This window comes from Equus asinus, chromosome 9 (assembly GCF_041296235.1).
Source record: "Equus asinus isolate D_3611 breed Donkey chromosome 9, EquAss-T2T_v2, whole genome shotgun sequence".
NCBI classification, from domain to species: domain Eukaryota; kingdom Metazoa; phylum Chordata; class Mammalia; order Perissodactyla; family Equidae; genus Equus; species Equus asinus.
This window is the reverse complement of record NC_091798.1, coordinates 43,242,068-43,261,383: the sequence shown is the minus strand read 5'-3', so window position 1 is coordinate 43,261,383 and position 19,316 is coordinate 43,242,068. Positions and strand designations below refer to the sequence as shown.

The 19,316-nt window shown below is 38.7% G+C and overlaps 1 protein-coding gene, 1 long non-coding RNA gene and 1 pseudogene across 4 annotated transcripts; 2 read left to right on the top strand and 1 right to left on the bottom strand.

The window, feature by feature from the left end:
• Positions 1–3,211, top strand: part of LOC106822972 (small ribosomal subunit protein uS2B-like) — a 32,422-nt pseudogene extending 29,211 nt beyond the window's left edge.
• Positions 2,591–19,097, top strand: LOC106823027 (putative F-box/LRR-repeat protein 21). Of its 3 annotated transcripts, none has more exons than XM_014828471.3 (5): positions 2,591–2,797; positions 8,796–9,162; positions 9,619–9,741; positions 13,452–13,623; positions 13,971–19,097. In XM_014828471.3, the coding sequence occupies exons 2-5, from the start codon at positions 8,797–8,799 to the stop codon at positions 14,612–14,614; spliced, it is 1,305 nt and encodes a 434-aa protein (XP_014683957.1). In that variant the 5' UTR covers positions 2,591–2,797; position 8,796; the 3' UTR covers positions 14,615–19,097. The 3 variants fall into 3 exon arrangements, with proteins under 3 accessions (XP_014683957.1, XP_070373433.1, XP_070373434.1); XM_070517332.1 differs by having other exon boundaries at positions 2,605–2,797; positions 9,619–9,762; XM_070517333.1 differs by lacking the exon at positions 9,619–9,741 and having other exon boundaries at positions 2,605–2,797.
• Positions 9,016–14,389, bottom strand: LOC139046172 (uncharacterized). The gene is made up of 3 exons (XR_011505813.1): positions 14,264–14,389; positions 11,317–12,907; positions 9,016–9,155 (listed from the first exon to the last, which is right to left on the bottom strand). It is a non-coding gene; the product is annotated as an uncharacterized lncRNA (long non-coding RNA).
• Positions 19,098–19,316: the final 219 nt, after the last annotated feature.

Sequence of the window (19,316 nt, the reverse complement as noted above, 5' to 3'; positions counted from 1 at the left end):
ATTTTAGCAAGGTTGCAAGATACAAGATTAATATACAAAAATCAATTGTATTTCTATATACTGGCAACAAACAATTAGAAATTAAAATTTAAAAGTGATATTATTTATAATAGCATTAAAAAACTATGAAATATGTAGGGAATATCTCTGACAAAATGTATGCAAGACCTATATGAAAATTACAAACATGGCTGAGAGATATTAAAGACCCAAATAAATGGAGAGATATATTGTGTTCACGGGTTTGAAGACTCAAATATTTTTAAGATATCAGTTCTCCCCAAATTGATCTCTAGATTCAAGGCAATCTCTAGCAAAATCCCAGAAAGAGTTTTTTTGGTAGATATTGATAAGAAGATTATAAAATTAATATGGAAATGCAAAGAATATAGAATAGCCAGAACAACTTTGAAAAATAGCAAGTTTGGAGGGCTAAAACTGATTTCAATAATTATTATAAAGTTACAGAAATCAAGACAGTGTGATATTGGCAAAAAGATGGCCAAATGTATTAATCGAACAGAATAGAGTCTGAAAATAGACACACACATACATGGACAAGTGATTTTCCACAAAAGTTAAAAGGCAATTCAGTGGAGAAGAATAATAGTCCCTTCAGCCAGTAATAGAATAATTGAATATACATATACAAAAAAGTGAAATTTGATTCATATCTTACACCATATACGAAAGTTAACTCAAATGAATCACACACCTAAATGTAAAATCTAAAATTATAAAACTTATAGAAGAAAACCTTTATGAACTTGGCTTAGGCAAAGATCCCTTATATTTGACATCACAACCCATAAAAGAACAAATTGATAAACTGAACTTCATCAAAACAAAAATTTCTGCTCTTCAAAAGGAGGGTATAAGGTCAAGCCATACACTGATAAAAAAAAAAAGTTATGTCATATATCTAATCAAGGATTTGTATCCAGAAAATATAAAGAATTCTCCAAACTCAATAATGAGAAAACAAACCACCCAATTAAAATTTGTCAAAAGATTTTAATAGACATTTCACCAAAAAAGATGTACAGATGGTAAATAAGCACATGAAAAATGCTCAACATCATTATTCATTAGAGAAATGTCTATTAAAACTGAAATATGAGGGGCTGGCTCCGTGGCTGAGTGGTTAAGTTCACGCGCTCCGCTGCAGGTGGCCCAGTGTTTCATTGGTTCGAATCTTGGGCGCGGACATGGCACTGCTCATCAAGCCACGCTGAGGCAGCGTCCCACATGCCACAGCTAGAAGGACCCACAACAAAGAATATACAACTATGTACCAGGGGGCTTTGCGGAGAAAAAGGAAAAAAATAAAATCTTAAAAAAAAAAACTGAAATATGATACCCCTAGACACCTATTAGATTAAAAAGTTTGGGTGAGGAGGAAATGGAGCTCTAACACACTGCTGGTGGTGATGTAGAATAGCTTCTTTGGAACACATTGGCAGTCTTTTTTCAGAAATTAAACATACACCTATTATAGAATGCAGTTATTCCATTCCTAGGTAGTTACCCAAAAGAAATGAAAGCATATGTCCATATAAAGATGTAGACAGTAATGTTCACAGCAGCTTTATTTATAATGGTCAAAAACTAGAAATAACCCAAATGTCCATCATCAGGTGGATGTATAAAAAAGCTGTGGTGTATCGCTATCCATACAATGAATACTCTTTAGTAATAAAAAGAAATGAACTATGATACATGCAACAACACAGACGAATCTCAAAACAACTATGCTGAGTGCCAACAGCCAAAGAAGAGGACATACAAAGAAGAGTATGATTCAATTCATATAAAATTCAAGAAAATGCAAACTAATCTAGCGTCAGAAAGCAGATAGGGGAAGAGTAAAGGAGGGAAAACAGAGGGGCATACAGAAACTTTTGGGAGATATGTATATGTTCACCATCTTGATTGCAGTGCTGGCTTCAAGGGTGTCGAAACTTATCAAATGGTACATTTTAAGCATGTGCATTTTATTTTGTCAATTATCCTCCAACGAAGCTCTTTGTAAAAAAAAAAAAGCATGAGGGGGATCTATGCGTGTCGATATGGAACTATGTCCACGATGTAGTAAGTAAAAGAGGAAGTTCCAGAACATTAGTATAGTTTGATCTGAGATTTTAAAAAACTAACAAAAAAGTAATAAAATCCTTTTCTCTCACTGTACACTTTTTGGCATACGTATTGAAGTTCTGGTACTTTACACGACGAACTATTGCAGTGGGTATCCCCAGGTAATGAGATGTGGCACAGGACAGGTAGGTGATTTATACACATTTAACATGGAGCTGTTATCATTTTTGATATTTCAAAAGTTTCAAGTATTTGCATATTAATAAAGGGGTGCACTTTCTGGGAGGTTAAGTTCTACAAACCGGGACTGTTAACTCACCGCCATTTGGTGAGGTTGGCTGTCAGTTTTAAGGCCCAGGCGGTCACAGCCATTCCGTCGAAGACCCTCAGGCAGAAAACCTCCCGCTCACCACCTAAGGGGGCGTGCCCTGGACCCCGCAGCGGGCGTGAGCGGGCGCACGCGGACCTCCTGCGGGAGGCGGTGCTGAGCGCATGCGCGGCGGCCTGGGGGCGGGGCCGGCCCAGGCGAGGCGAACCTGTGGGACGCCCTGGGGATGAGGGGTCTTCGCCCCCGGCCGGCCGAGCTCAGTCGCCTCCAGGACTGTGCCCCGTGCGCCTTCGTGGCCGCCCAGGTCCCGCCGCCGCAGCCCGGCCCGCGAACGCCGGGGTCCGCGCAGAGACACGCGCAGTTGCATGTTTAAAGGTAGCCGGTCCTTCTGGGGGGCGCAGTGGTCGCTCAGCGCCTTCGAGGGGGCGGCGGGCCGCAGCCCGGTCCCGCCTCAGGCGCGTGGTGACTCGGGGACAGGGAGGCACCCGAGGTCCTCGCGCTCTCCCAGGCAAGGAAAGGCGTGACTGGCATCCTCAGCCGGCCGCCTGGGGCGGGGTGGGGGACCCTAAGCAAAGAGCCTACCCCCGGCCGAGACCCCCCGCCGCGCCGCCCCGCCCAGGCTCTGCCCCGGTCGGCCGCCTGGCTGGTGTCCAGCTTGCGTCGGTCGAGTCACCGCGCTTGGTTTCCGCAGGGGGTGAGTTTCGGCGGGGTCAGACCCCTCCCAGCCCTCCCTGCCGCGGGCGCCCGGTGGCGTTCCCAGCACGTGGAGCTGCTGGAAATGCTCAGTGATGGCTGGTACGCGGGCGCGCTTTTGCACGGCCACTGGAAGGGTCGTCGTTTACAGGAGGGTAGTGCCAGAGAGGGTATACTTGGCACGAAGAAATGTCCGCGAACGTGGCCTCCGGCCTCTCCTGGGAGTGGGAAGCCTCTGTCCTCTTTAAGTGGACTGGTTTTGTCTTTAGCACGTGTGCCCAGAAACTTCTCCCAAAACATGAAGTTGAATAAATTATGATGATTTTCTCCTAGAAAAATGTTGCAGAATGCCGTCTCGAATCCTTTGTATTAACTGACAGCTCCCTTAGTGTGTCTAACACGCAGGCGGGACTCTCCCCATTTCGCAAGGCTTCCCTGGGGAGGCCTGGCTTTCCTCTCCCAAAGTCGGGGAGGAGAGCAGGGGGGCGAGGACAGGAAGCAGATGCCTGAAGTGCCCCCCATTTAGGGACCAAAAAAGATTGCTCAATTCTAGTTCTGTGTAACCCTCTCCTTGCATCTCAAAAGGTGTTTTGCATCCACATGTATTTTGAAAACTTCCGTTTTCATATGAGTCATTTAAAAACAAACATACCTATTCTGAAATTAGAAACTTTTTGGGGAAAAAAAATGTATCTTAATACTGCAGCGAGACTTTCGAGAGTGTGGAAAATTGCTAAATCAATGATAAAATGTGAGAACACCAAAAAGCTGGCAATCACTGCTTTAGGAAAGATGCATTTGACATAACTACTTCTTATCTATTGTCCTGTTGAAACCTTGATGATACTGTAATTTGATTTTCATGCTTTTAAAAAAATTATAGATTTTAGATTTAGAAGGGAATTTAGAGGTCATGTGGGCTACAATGAGCATAAATATTTTTGACAACGTGCCTAAAAAATTATAGTGTCCTCTGCTTGAGTTAGATTTAGTGGAGGAGGTATGGCCCCTTAGCACAATTCACTCTTTTATTAGAAAGTTATGTGCTTTAAAGCTGTATTTTGGAACAAATCTTCAGCTGTCCTGTCCAGGCCACACCTCCCTTGTCATTGCACAGATGGATGACTGGAACTTCAGACGCCTTATCAGAGGCCATCGGCCTGTGGTGGCAACAATCTGATTTCTCAGTGCCACCTTAGAAAGTTGCTTAAATAAAGGACATTTGCTAATTATTTCTGTTCGTTTTCATCTTGCTGCTGCCAGCAAATTTGTCTAGCCGTTTAGTTTTGAATCTTTGTTCTGTTATCTGGAGTGTTTACACAATATTTCTGGTGTTGTGACGATTGCAAACTTGAAACTTTTAAAAGTACTTTCTGTGTGTTCATTTAACCAATCTGGAAGAAGCTAGTGATGGTGCGGAAGATAGTTGCTTCCATTGCTGCCGCAAGGTTGGCTTGGGATGTTCAGTCTTTTGTCTAATCCGACTTGCTTGATCTTTCCCTCAAGAATACTGTGGGAGATTTCTTAGAATAGTTTTAGACGGTCCGATTCATACGGTCACCTGGTGCACCTGATAAATTAATAAACATATCAAAAGAGGAAATTGGGTTAGGCTGGTTAGTAAAGCCACTAAGTGGACTTTGAGTCATCATTACATTCTTTCCTAAATGCTAATACACCTGTTTTGTACTCTAGAATTGTGCTGAAAATCAGTGCCAAGCTTGCTTAATTCTCCCTTTATGGAAGTATGGCTTATCACTTGATGGGGCCGTGTATTCTGGTGTTGTCTTCTGCCAGCCCGCACCGTTCCAGAGAGTGACTCTGAAACAGTAGTCGAGTTCCTTCAGCAACCAGGGAAGTAATTCATCTGATCCTGAAGACTCCTGTGACCTGATCTGCGATGGGTACTTGCCCACCGTCTTCTTATGGGTCTTAGGTAGTGATCCCCTATTTATAGACCCTTACCAGATTACTTCAGTGTTCTCTAGCATAAAGAATGGCCTGCAAACACAGAATTAGCCATGTTGATAACTCAGTAGAAAAGTTTCTGCAGTAAAAAACTGTGCAGTAAAAAATTCTGATTAGGGGAATACAATAGCCACTTGACTTATCTGTCTTTTATTTGTGGTGTTCCTCCGAAAGTGTGCCTGATAGCTCTTTGCTACCTACTTCTGGAGTGGAATGTGACGGAGAGAGCGCCAGCCTTGCCGTTTTCTGGAAAATGGTGGTTTGAATAGTAGAACAGGTGGCAGTGGGGGAATCAAATTGTAGATGTTTGCTGTAATACTGTCTTCTTGTTTGTCCTCCAAAGCTCTATTTTAGGAGTAAGATTCAGAGAGAAAGTGAGAGCTGGCAGGTGGCAGGCACTAGAGGTTTAAGAGAAGTTTTTAGTGGATTAATAGGTTGCCGCCTCCACTTCCTGTGTGTAGTTGAGTTTGGCTTATAAAAGTAATAGAATGTATTTATTTCTTTATTTTTACTTTATGAAATTTATTTATGATGCCAAAACAACAAGTGTTATCCTGGTGTGGACCTGTTATTATTGCCTTTTGCACCGGTAGACTGCTTCTAACTGGCAAGTCACTGTGCTAAAATTGGTCACCTCAAAGAAAATATGAATGAATCAATTGAATGGGAATGAATCAATTTATCTATCAATATAAGTGAAAAATTTTAAAACCGCAGAAGCATATATTCTGTAAACAGCAGACTAATCAAGCTATATTCATATGGAAATGATAAATAATAAAAGCTATATGTCTGCTTATTTAATTATTATAAGTGTAGTGGTATTGTATGCTGCCACAAACTGGAAATGAAAGATTTACACAACCTATAAACACATAAATGTAATCATGGACTATCTTAAATTTTTTGTAAAATCTTCCCATGTGTTCATTAAAATGAGAATTTTCAGAGCCCTTTGACTCCTTGATACAAAGTCTTCTATTTTAAGTGCAATTCCTGGCAAGTGTTGCAGTATTTCCAATAACCGGGCTAGTTCTTTTTTATGGACAGGATTCCTTCTGGGTAGAAAAACAGTTTGGGAATCAATAATTTCCTAACAAAAACTCTCAACATGTACAATGATAAATATCCTAAGCATAAAAATTATTGGATTTTTACTTATACATTCTGATGAATGTGGTGTTTTTGTGGTATTCTGCCAAACTAGAAAGTGAAATCAGATGGATGTTGGTGAGTACCTCGTGGCAGCAGTTACTTCATTTCATTCCTTCAGAGTGAACTGAAGCTTGGAAGCTTTCTTTAGGGGAGAAAGTTGGTAGTTTGAAAAAGAAATGATCAGTGTTTAAAAATGATCTTAATATGTTTGGGCTGAAATTTTTATGTTAAGGTTTCCAAGCTACTGAAGATCAATTTGTCTTGCGTTCTAAAATATAGTTTACTGGTGCTCATTGCTGTAGAATTATTTTATACAAAATTTATGATTTGTGGATGAGTTGTATGCTTTGAAAATTAATGCACACAAGGAAAAAGGAAATTAAAATGTTGTTTTCATAGAATTATTGGTACATAATATCCTTTATTTATGGCGATTGTATCAGTGAATTGGCAATTTAACGATTTTACTAAATACACAGTTTTAACAGTCAATCCATGTTACATACAGTCAGATTTAAGAGAGCACCATCGCTTTGTTTAGAACTGCAAGGCAATTTTCTAACCTGGTATTTGGATGAAGTCTTTGTTTCATTTTTTGGCTTCACTACTTTTCTGGTGAAGGATTATTAGGGATAACTTTTTTTGTGATACCTTACTGAAATTTTAACTGTCCATCCTGTAGGCTACCCAATAAAACAGTTACAAACAAAATGTCAGTAAGTGTGCTCCACATCAGAGTTTAGAATCGAGTGTCCATTCCTTTACCTTCCCTGGGCCATTATTGGGATTAAAGAGGAGATCAGCTCTTTCAAGATAACATCTGCTTTGAATTCCTGATGTCAGCAGTTTCGTATATTCTGCGTTGCATTGCTGGGCCAGTTCTCAGCTACGCAAGTCACTGGTTTAGGCAGATTAAAATGTGTGTAGTAGCCCTTTTGCCTGATGCTTTGCAACTATTTTTGCTTTCCATTTCAGTTTCCAAACCCAAAGGCGACCTTTCATTTTGTTCTGTGATTTTATGTCAGTCTTCGTTCTGGGATCCACTCTCTTCTGTGGTTAAGAAGTGTTTCCCATCAGACAGAGTGACTCACAAGACAGAGAGATTTTCATATTAAATAAGTATTTTATTAGATTTGAAGGTATCTTTCAGTTGTGGCACTGAATCTTCCGTATATACATTCCCAACATTCAAGGGTGAAAAGGGGGTTAAATACTCAAGCAAAGTTAAATAAAGTTCAGAACTGCTCTTACCATTATTTTACCTCTGAAATAATTGTACACTTTGGATTCTTATAAAATACATAAGATAAGCCTATATACCTGGGTTTATCCGGACCTGAAATTTGTGGGAACTTACTTGTGTCTCAGGCTGACTAATACCTGGAGATTCGTGTTTCCTTTGTTGGGGAAGAATGCTCATTCCTTTGCTATTTTTCATTGGCTGGTGAGGGTCAAGTGTGCGGCCTGCACAGACTCCGTCCCTCCATATCCACCTTCTCTAGAGCTCCTGCATCTTGAGTGTCACCCGACAATTGTCACAGATTGTTTGACTTTTTGTTAGAATTGTGCTTCGACTTAAGTAATGAAATTTGTTCAGAAAAATGCATTGGACAAGTTAACAACAACTGCCTCGTTTATTGAGCCCTTACTATGTGTTGGCACTTAAGGTACTTTAATCCTCACAGCAACCTTATGAGACAGGAACAGCTGTTCTCCCTGCTTTTCAGATGAGGAAACTGAGGCCTAGATTAATTTGCTCAGACAAGATCACATGGTTAGTAAACGGCAGAGCTGGGACTTATCCAGCCCTGTGCTTTTTATTATAATGTGCTATCTCTCAGACCCCCGACTTCTTAGCACGATTACTTTGTGATGCTTCCTTCTCTGTAGGAGAAAGTAAGAAGACAGTAATTAGTCAAAAACAAACCTGGGACGTACGCTGCTTCCTTCGACGTTTCCTCTTGGAAGCCTCTTCACCATCCTCTCCTACATACAAACTCAAATATGTGCCACTGCCTTATTCTTCCATTGCAGTTGTCCCAATTTCAGTGACGGCATTTATCGTGGTGCTTCACCATTTGACAATAGATCTTTGAGAACAGATTTCCTCTTATTTATCTCTATATCTGCAGCACATAGCAGTACTTGTCAATGCACGAAAGGGAAAGATTACTATTAAAATTGTCTTGAGCTGGGGCTGGCCTGGTGGCGTACTGGTTAAGTTCACGTGCTCTGTTTCAGTGGCTCAGGGTTCACCAGTTTGGATCCTAGGTGTCGACCTACACGCTGCTCATCCAGCTGTGCTGAGGCAGCCTCCCACGTAGAAGAACTAGAAGGATGTACAACAGGATATATAACTATGTACTGGGGTTTCGGGGAGAAAAAAAAAAGAGGAAGATTGGCAACAGATGTTGGCTCAGGGCCAATCTTCCTCACCCCAAAAAAAATTGTCTTAGACTGTTTTTCATTTTCTGATGTTGTCATTCTATAGTTAGACCACAAATATATGGTGGGAATCTGGAAAAAATTATCACTTAACATTTTTTAATGTTTACAGAATGAAGAGGAAGAGTTTATCTGTTGTGAATAAAGTTGTCCAATCTTCACCAGCAATGAAACAGCCAAAACTTGGGTTCTACTCTTCTCTCAACCAAACTCACACGTACACTGTTCTTCTAGACTGGAGGAGTTTGCCTCACCATGTAGTGTTACGCATTTTTCAGTATCTTCCTTTAATAGATCGGGCCCAGGCATCTTCTGTATGTAGGAGATGGAATGAAGTTTTTCATATCCCTGACCTTTGGAGAAAGTTTGAATTTGAACTGAACCAGTCAGCAACTTCGTCTTTTAAATCCTCTCATCCTGATCTCGTTCAGCAGATTGTTAAAAGGCATGCTGCCCATCTCCGGTATGTCAGCTTTAAGGTAAGAAAAATAAGCTTTAAATAGAAACAGTAACTTACATTTTGTTAACAACATTTTGGTATATCTAGATCCTTATATTGAAACAATGAATTTTGGAGAATTTTTATCCCAAACGATTTCCTGTTTTCCCTTAGTTATTTGCATGGATTAAGAGGTAGACCTTGAATTATCAGTGAATAACCTAAGCTTCAGTTTCCTTCATCTGGATGTTATCATTAGAGTTCAGGTGGTTGTAGAAGATTTGAAAGTATGAAGTGCTTAGAAAGTTGATTTGTCATCATCTCTATTCCTCACTTTTTATCTGAGACATTTTTAATAAAGAAAAAATACTAATTTATTTTCTAACTTAAAGGGATCAATACAATTTTGCAACTGAATTCTGTTAAACAATTATGTTCCCAGTAACTTTCTGATAAGTTACCTTCAGGAAATTAAGATTTAAAATTGTCTTTATAGGTTGATAGCAGTACTGAATCAGCAGAGGCTGCCTGTGATATACTTTCTCAGCTGGTAAATTGTTCTCTCCAGACCTTGGACTTGATTTCAATGGCCAACCCAAGTTTTATGAATGTGTCAAAGGTAAAGATGCCAGGCTTTTTTGTAAGATATACTAAAATTCTTAAATATTGTCAAACTAGGCAAAAAAGATTCTGTTGACTAGCACTTATATTTGCTAAAATAGCTAATGCAAGGTTTCATTCTTTAGATATATTTTCTGATTTTAGTAATTATTTCCACAATAGATGTCATTAATATAAAATCTGGATGTTATACTTACGGTTTCCAAGTTTACTTAGTTTCTTTGAATATAGAGAGTGTAGGGCCCATAGTGGATGTCTTTCCTGTAATTCTGTAGTCTCTCAATTGGAGGTGGGACGTAATATTTAATTAAATGAACTATTAGTTACGATCGTATTTGAGTCGATATACTAGAAATTCCAAAACAATGGCTTAAAAAACATGACTAAAGTTTATTTCTCTTACATTAAACAAATCCATAGGTGAGACAGTTTATAACTGATATGAAATTATTAGGAGCCCAGACCCCTCCAGCCACTCCATTCTCACCAAGGTGTTTTTTCATTTTTATTGTCCAAGATGGCTTTCTGAGCTCTAGCCATCAAGTCCCTTGTTCTAGACAGCTGGGTGGAAGAAATGGGGGAAGAAGGGCAGGCCCTCATTTCAAGGAGACTAGCCCTAAGTACCACATAATGTTTCTGTTTATGTCTCATTGGCCAAAACTTAGCTCAGTAGCCACAGCAGATTTCTTGAGGCTAGGAGAGTCTTTTAGCTGCGTGGCAATGTGCCAAGCTAAAAATTGGGACTAGATTACCAAAGGAAAAAAGATGAATGGTTGTTAGGAAGCAACTAGCAGTCTGTGCCACAGAAACTAATAAGTCTTCTCTTCATTCAGGCTTCAACTTGAATGCCGTCTCCTCAGGGAGGGCTTCCGTGACCACCTTTGCTAAAACACACCCACTCCTCCACTTCCCTCTCTACTATTACAATATTTTATTTTCTTTCTCTCATTCATCAATACTTGAAATTACCTTATTGATTTAGCATGTTTATTCTCTTCTCCCCAGACCAAAACATAAACTCCTTGTTCATTTACCATTTTAAACACAGAATTAGAATAGTGGCCAATATACAATAAGCAGTAAATTATGGTTGTCAGTAAAATTGGCTAATGGAAATCTTCCTATAGAAGAGGATGGGGAGCCAGCCCTCATGGCCTAGCAGTTAAAGTTTGGCATGCTCCACTTCAGTGGCCCAGGTTCGGTTCCCCAGGCGTGGAAACCACACCACTCATCTGTCAGCAGCCATGCTGTGGCAGTGGCTCACGTAGAAGGACTAGAAGGACCTACAACTAGAATATACAACTATGCACTGGGGCATTGGGGAGGGGAAAAAAAAGGGAATATTGACAACACATGTTAGCTCAGGGCAAATCTTTCCTAGCCAGAAAAAAAAAAAATCTAAAAAACAAAGAAGAGGATGGAGTAATAGTAGCATCTTCTTTCTCATAAACTGGGTCATGGCTGTCTTTCGCCAAGCATTTCTGCCAGGCTGTTTATCTTTTTAAGAGATATGCTGAAAAAAAATAGGTCATTTAGGGATTAGAGTAATATAAGTAATCAGATGAAAACTTACTCCCTCTAAAGAGTTATCTCCTTGTTTATGAACTGTGGAATCAGATGAGCCTGAAATTCTTAGATTCTAGGCTGTCTCTAACGCTGCACTTCAGCTGCCAGGGCCAACTTCTAGGTTAGCAGATGCAGTCACCAGAGTGAGGCTCCAGCAATCAGCAGGCTTCCTTCCAAGCTCTGCCTCCACAGTAAGAGGAGCTCTGTGACTTCTGGCAAAGTTGCGGGTCCCTCTGAGCCTCAGTTTTTTCATTTGTAAACTGAAGAAAAATAAGATAAAAGTACAGCATTTTGCTAGGTGTGAAAAGTGCTAAACAAACATATTGTTACTATAAGGAAATTTGTACTCTAATGCTGAAATGTGTCCTTCAGGACTAAAAGAGCCCATTGAGAGTTGATTAAAAGGAAAATAAACCTTATATTTCTTAAGGAAAAAGAGTGATATATTTATGTTTCTCTAAAAATTTTTGGTACTATGAAATTTAGTAAAGTGTTCTAGCCATCTACCATTTAAAAGTTTGTGCAAATCAGTTTACAATTAGTGTAAACCAATAAGTTTTATAAATAAATTAAGATTTATAATCAATTTGGTCATTCTACTAGGGACAATAGAACCTTTGGGAGACTCCAAATTGATTTTGAAAGAGGACAAATGGTCATGCATGGTATTGGTTTCTAGACTTTGTATCTTTATTAAAAAGTACTGGATCTTGTGGCTGGCCTGCTGGCGTCGTGGTTAAGTTCGTGTGCTCCACTTTGGCAGCCTGGGGTTCATTGGTTTAGACCTACATACCACTCACCAAGGCATGCTGTGGTGGCATCCCACATATAAAATGGAAGAGGATTGGCACAGATGTTAGCTCGGGGCCAATCTTCCTCAAGCAAAAAGAGGCAGATTGGCAACAAATGTTAGCTCAGGGCCAATCTTCCTCATCAAAAGAAAACAAAAACAAAAAAACTGGATCTGAAAACTTGTGAAATTCTACTCATTTTTAAGTCAAACTATAAATAAGCTTTAGTCCGTCAATCTTCAAAACAGAAAGTTTTCAAAACATATCTTTGTTTAGATAATTTACTAGCAAAAAGCATGTCACTGAAGAATATGACATCATTTATTCATTTATTCATCAACAAATATTTATTGACCTTCTACTGTGTGCCAGATACTATTGTAGATGCTGGATTATATGAGTGAATAAAATAGATAAAAATTCTATTCCTTCTAGGGCAGGGGTTGAAAAGGTCCAGATAGTACATATTTTAGGCTTTGTGGGACATACAGTTCTGCTGCAGTTCTTTTGTTGCAGTGCCACTCAGCCCTAGCAGTGTAGTGAGAAAGCAGACATAGACAATACATAAATGGAGCAGCATGGCTATGTTACAAACAGACTTTAATTATGGACACTGAAAGAGTTGCATATAATTTTCACATGGCACAAAATGTTATTCTTTAAAAATTTTTTTCAACCATTTAAAAATGTGAAAACTGGGACTGGCCTGTTGATGTAGTGGTTAAGTTCATGCACTCTGCTTCGGTGGCTCAGGGTTCGCGGGTTCAGATCCCAGGCAGGGGCCTACACACCACTCATCAAGCCATGCTGTGGCAGCATCCCACATGCAAGATAGAGAAAGATTGGCACAGATGTTAGCTCAGTGACAGCCTTCCTTAAGCAAAAAGAGGAAGATTAGCAACAGATGTTAGCTCAGGGCCAATCTTCCTCACCAGAAAAAACAAAGTAAAACACATTTTAACTCATGAACCATACAATAACAGAGTGTGGACTGGATTTGGCTGGCAGACCATAATTTGCCCCACCCCTATTCTAGGAAATAAATGTAATTATATCCTTTTAATATTGAAAACCAAATCCTTAACATTGAAAATAATTAGAAGACATTTACAAAATCTTTGAAACTTCTTCTTTTCTCACCATTCCGTTTATCAAGTGTGAAAGTATGAAACTATATTGTGTTATAAAAATGTCTTCTACTGGCTAATGATACTTGGAAAAACAGTAATATGTTGATTGCTTTTACTATGTTGTTGTAAGCATATGTTGATCTGGTTTTAATAAGATATTTGATTGAAGCTGTAGGTTTGTGAATAATGTTTTCATAATTTTTTTCTTATTGCCGTCCAAGTCTCATTTTGTGTCAGCGCTTACACTTGTGTTTGTCAACTCAAAATCATTATCGTCAATCAAAATTGAAGACACACCAGTGGATGACCCTTCACTGAAGATTTTGGTGGCCAATAATAGTGACACTCTAACACTCCTAAAAATGAGCAGCTGTCCTTACGTTTCATCTGATGGTAGGTTGTATTTTTTTAAGCTTGCATGATGTTTTTTATTATAGTAATAGTAACAATGCAATTTCTTATTGAAAACTACATGCTTATGAAACATAATTCATTAATCTTTTTTCAGAAGAGTCTTAATCTGCAAGCTAGATATAGTTTAAATTGCTTCTCTTAGGAGTATCTTAGTATATATATATTTTATTATATGTATAATTATGTATCTTGACATCTCCTCAGAAATCGTTAGATGGCTATTTTAGCAAATGATGAATAACTAATATCAAATTTAAATTTACAAAATGTTATATTAGTGTCAGTATGATTCTTTGTTCTTAAGAATTTTTCCCCATTTCCCGCAGGAATCCTTTGTGTAGCTGATCACTGTCAAGGCCTTAGAGAACTGGCCTTGAATTATTCCATTCTAAGTGATGAACTTCTCCTGGCCCTTTCAAGTGAGACTCATGTTAACCTTGAACATCTTCGAATTGATGTTGTGAGTGAAAATCCTGGACAAATTAAATTTCATTCCATTAAAAAACAAAGTTGGGATGCACTTATTAAACACTCCCCTGGAGTTAATGTTGTTATGTACTTCTTTTTATACGAAGAGGAATTTGAGACATTCTTCACGGAAGAATCCCCTGTCACTCACCTTTATTTCGGTCGGTCAGTAAGCAAAGTGGTCCTAGGACGGATAGGTCCTAACTGCCCACGCCTAGTTGAGTTAGTGGTGTGTGCAAACGGTCTTCAGACTCTTGATAATGAGCTGATCTGTATTGCTCAACACTGTAAAAACTTAACAGCCTTGGGCCTCAGTGCATGTGAAGTTCGCTGCAGTGCCTTGGTTGAGTTTGTGAGGCTGTGTGGGAGGAGGCTCGCGCAGCTCTCTGTGATGGAGGAGATTCTGACCCCCGATGGGGATTACGGCCTGGATAAAATTCACACTGAGGTCTCCAAATACCTGGGAAGAACGTGGTTCCCGGACGTCATGCCTGTCTGGTAGCTGGCTACCAGAGATTCTTCACTTTTTTTGTCAGTAAGATTAGCTTCTTTCTGTCTATGCAGACATAAATTTTAAGATGTATTGCTGAAATATTTTAGATAAAATATTTTATTTGCAAATTGTCTTAATGGATTGCAGCAGAAACATTTGAAAAAATAGGAGAAATTTGAAAAGCCAGAAATTTCCGTAAATAGAGTACAGACGCTATATTGTGGATTAGTTCATAGGCTAAAGACTACAGATGGTTTCTAGGTAAGCTCCTCAGCCTTCCTTGAAGTCATATTTTACCTTGCTATATAAATTTTACCTTGCTAAATAAATTTATAATATTGAGCTTTGGATCCTTTAAATTATGCATTTACAGCTTTATATTACTTTACTTGTTTTTGTTTCATCTTGGTATTAATATATTTTACAAAATATTTAGTATTAAAAACAAGAGTAAAATCAAAATATAGATATAGAGATTGGCTTAATTGTACTTCATTTTTAGCACTATATAAGATGATATTGTGATTCAATAGACAGCTTCTAATTTGCAATGCACTTTGAATTCTATTTTATTATATTAACTTGGGAGAAAATGCGCATTAGATTAAAATTAAATAACGCTAGTTCATTTTATAAAGGTACTGTGATTCTGAATTGATGAAATACACTACTGAGATAAAAAAGTAACTCTTGCAGAGTGTGTTTGGGGGGGAATCAGTATTTACTCATCTGCTTCTGTGTATCTGGAACTATGCCAGATCCTTTGCAGAAGTGATCTTATTATTTAGTCAGTAACACGGCTAAAACTCTTTAATGGCTGTGTATTGCCTTTAGAATGAAGGTATATCCTTAAAATGATGCACCAGACCCTACAAGGTCTGGCTCCTCCCTGCCTCTTTGCCCTCATTTTCTTCCTACAGCTGCCCCTTGCCCTTCTGCTCCCGTTCTCCTTCAGTTCCTTAGGACTGCCATGCACGCTCTAGTCAGAGGGCATTTGTGCGTATTCTTCTTTCTACTTTGATTACCCTATTTGCTCCCTCAGATCTTTCCGTTAGATGTCATTTCCTGAGGGGATCCTCCGGGACTCCCAGCACTCTGTGACCTCCCTTTGTGGCGCTTATCACTATTGTAATTTGCCAATACTTGTGCAATTATTACCTGCTTATTCCATTGCACTGTGAACTCCATCAGTGGAAGAGCACTGTTAGGTTTTACTCAGTATTGTGTCTGGCATGATATTTAGCGCGCAGCAGGCGCTCAGTAAATTTTAAGCACTTTCTTTTTCAAACTTGCTCCCCTAAGTCCTCCTCCCATCTTAAATTTTTCTACAAAATCAGCTAAACTAAAAATAATTAGAAATATGTTCGTTATTTTTCAGTTTCAAATATTTTTTAATTAGGAAAAAGTTTTTAAATATTCTCACCTATTAAGAAGTTAGAATACACTGTGATTTGTAAGTGGTGATTTAAAAAAATAGCTCATTTTATATCGCTTCATGTAGAGACTGTACTTGTGCACACATTGTCACCACTCTACCAAATTCTTTGTCGCTGTGAGCTCTGTAAGAGCAGGCATCTCACCTCATTTACCTTCATGTTTGAAACTCTCAGAACAGTCTGTAGCACATTAAATGCTAGTGGAGCTGATGTTGCTGGTTAAAAAGTAAAACCAGTTTCTTAAAGACAGTTATTACTATTGCAGATCATATCAGCTATAGCTTAAGATTTCAGGAGAGTGCAGAAGCAGCCTGTAATAGGGAACTTAAAGTCTGATGAGAGTAACAGGACAAACAAACAGAAAGGAAAGGGATAACTGAGATGGAGGGCTCGGGCTAGTTGGAGATTAGAGTGATGGTGGAAATACTGAAGCCATAAACCTCCCGTCTCACCTGGTGTTACTTTAAGTATATATACCTTAATGGTAAGGTGATCGAAGGCCAGTGTTGTTTGCCCTAGAAGGATAACGAAGCAAAACCCAGGGGGCCTAGAGAAGGGAGGTCAAGGGGGAGTTTCTCCTCTTAGCCCACTAGCATAGAGAAAAAGTGAGTACCAATGGCCTCTTTTACATCCAATGAGAAGCTGCTGCTCTAAATGGTGGTCTCTAGGGGCCCGGTAGTCAAAGGTAGTGAATTAAGTACTGTAATGACTCTTAGAGCAAAACTCAGAGTAAAATTGTTGAGCTCGATTAAATGACCCTGGTTGTTCTGGCTTATTGGGTTGGTAAATTGAAGAGCAAACGTTTTTAGGACAACCAAAACCAAGACAAGGAAATAGAATTTTTGATGCTTCGTCTAATGAAAATGTCTCTATTTACTTTGGAAATCTATGAAAAGTTGTAAGATTAAAGGATTCTAGATGAATGAGTTTGATATTACATGAATTTCAAGCATTAGGCTTTGAAAAATATTTTAGTTCTGTAAGAAAACTTGTTCATGTTAAAAATATTTCTGTGTATGTGTTAGAGAGTTCTGGAAAAGTTGAGACAATTTTGTGGGCAAAATGTAAAAAGAATGGGAGAAAAGGTTCTCTTGTAGGTGGTATTGAAGAGATGCAAAAATAAGATTCTCATATTTTTGTTTTTCCTCCCTTTTAAGCCTTGCAGACCTCATTTGTATTATACTAAATACTGAGGAGATGGGTAGATTTTAAAGTTGCATGTATTGCCGTTAATATGATAAATGTTGTCATGAGGATGTAAGAATTCTTCCCTCTCTAGGTCTGGCTTCTTAAATTGGCCACTTATCTTGTTCTCCCATTAAATTGCTTTCCTCCAGGAAACTCAAAATATTTTCTAAATAAAAATTGCTTTTGTTCCTATTCGTTCATATTTGGTCATTGAACCTAGTAGCTGACGCCACAGTTCTTTCAGTACATATTATACTCACTTTCACTGAGGAAAAATAAGTTACTCAGTGCTATTGCTTCTCTGTCATTTGAACCTTTACAGTACTTTAATCTAAGCTCCACATTTTGACAGTCAAACCTAAAAGAAAAGGAAATTAAAAAACAAACCCAAAACAAAAAACCCTCTGCTATGAGGCACCAGAGGGCGCTGTGTTCCAAGAAAGAAGTCCTTTAGTGTAAGGGTTGCGTTTCCCTTCAACAGATGAGAGTGCTTGGCCAATGCTAGGTGGAAGGCAGTGTTCTGGCTCTACTGTGGGGAAGCTCTCCAATCCAGGTAGTGAATCTGGTTTTTAAAACAATCACTTCAGAAAGTTGATTACTTAGATGGCTAAGCCTATATTTCATTGTTCACACATTTTAGAGCTTCTTTAAAAATTGCCTTTAAGGTCTGTGTGCTATTTCCTTTTTTGTGTTCTCAATGGGAGCACAGCCTTTGTCCTTTGAAAACAAATGTAATTTCTGGAAACAACCTAAAGTTATTTGGCACTAGGGAGATAAATAAGGTAGATGGCTAAACCAGACTGTGCTGGTTATAGTTTTCTTTCTGTTCTTTTTTTTTTTGTTTGTTTGTGGAAGATTAGCCCTGAGCTAACATCTGCTGCCAATCCTCCTCTTTTTGTGGAGGAAGACTGGCCCTGAGCTGATATCTGTACCCATCTCTCTCTACTTTATATGTGGGATGCCTACCACAGCATGGCAGGCCAAGCGGTGCCAAATCTGCACCTGGGATCCAAACTGGTGAACCCTGGGCCGCCGAAGCAGAATCTGCAAACTTATCTGCTGGGCCATGGGGCCAGCCCCAGTTTTCTTTTTTTTTAACAAAAAGTTAAATTCTTAATTCGCTAGCATTGTATAAGATGTTATGACACAGTAGAGAGTAGTATCTAACTGGATATGAGAAATTACCAATTGTGTTGTATAGTCTCCTAATATGTAAGAGTTGTCATTAACTCTTTTGTCTTCCTAGCCACCAACCTTTAGGTCCTGTTACCTCTATAAGGTATTATTCATAATAATAAGTACTCATGAAATCACCTTCAGCAGTGATAATAACTTAAATTTTTCCATGTGGTCCTTCCCTATCCAGTCCTGAAGTAACTTGTGTTCATTATTTGCTTGATTTCCTTTTTATATATTTTATCACATATATATGTGTTCCTAAAAATTGTGTTTTGGTTTTAATTGTTTTGAGTTTATAAAAAGAGTATCATGCTATATGCGATCTTTTGGACTCTTTCTGTTTTACTCAAAATTGTATTGCTATGATTCATCCATTTTGTTATGTTTAGCTGAGGTTCATTTATTGCGATTGCTGTATAATATTCCATTCTATAACTAAGCCACAGTTTATTTGTTTGTGTCACTGTGATGGGCGTTTCAGTTGGTCAGGTTTTGCTATGACTAAGAGTGATATCGTAAACATTCTTATACATAAATCCTAGTATAAAAATGCAGCCACTCCTCTCCAGTAATAAAGTTAAGTTAATTACATCTTCCTCTAACATAGCTACACTAAGAATGCAATCATTCTGCTGAAGTTTTCTACATTCCACAGGATTTAAGCAAAAATTCATAAAGAAAGTTTGCAGAATGAGGAATTCAACTTACTCGTTTCTTAATGAGTGACTCAAATCTAGGGAACCGTAGCTGTTTCTGGTCCTTTGAACTTTTGCATGGTCTTGTTTCCCGTTAGTACCTATTGTCAACATAACCAGGAAAGAATAGTATAGACACACAATGATGTGTAGAAACAAGGAGCTATGATATGCATATGGTTAGATAAGGCTGACTGACTGGGTTCCATGAGA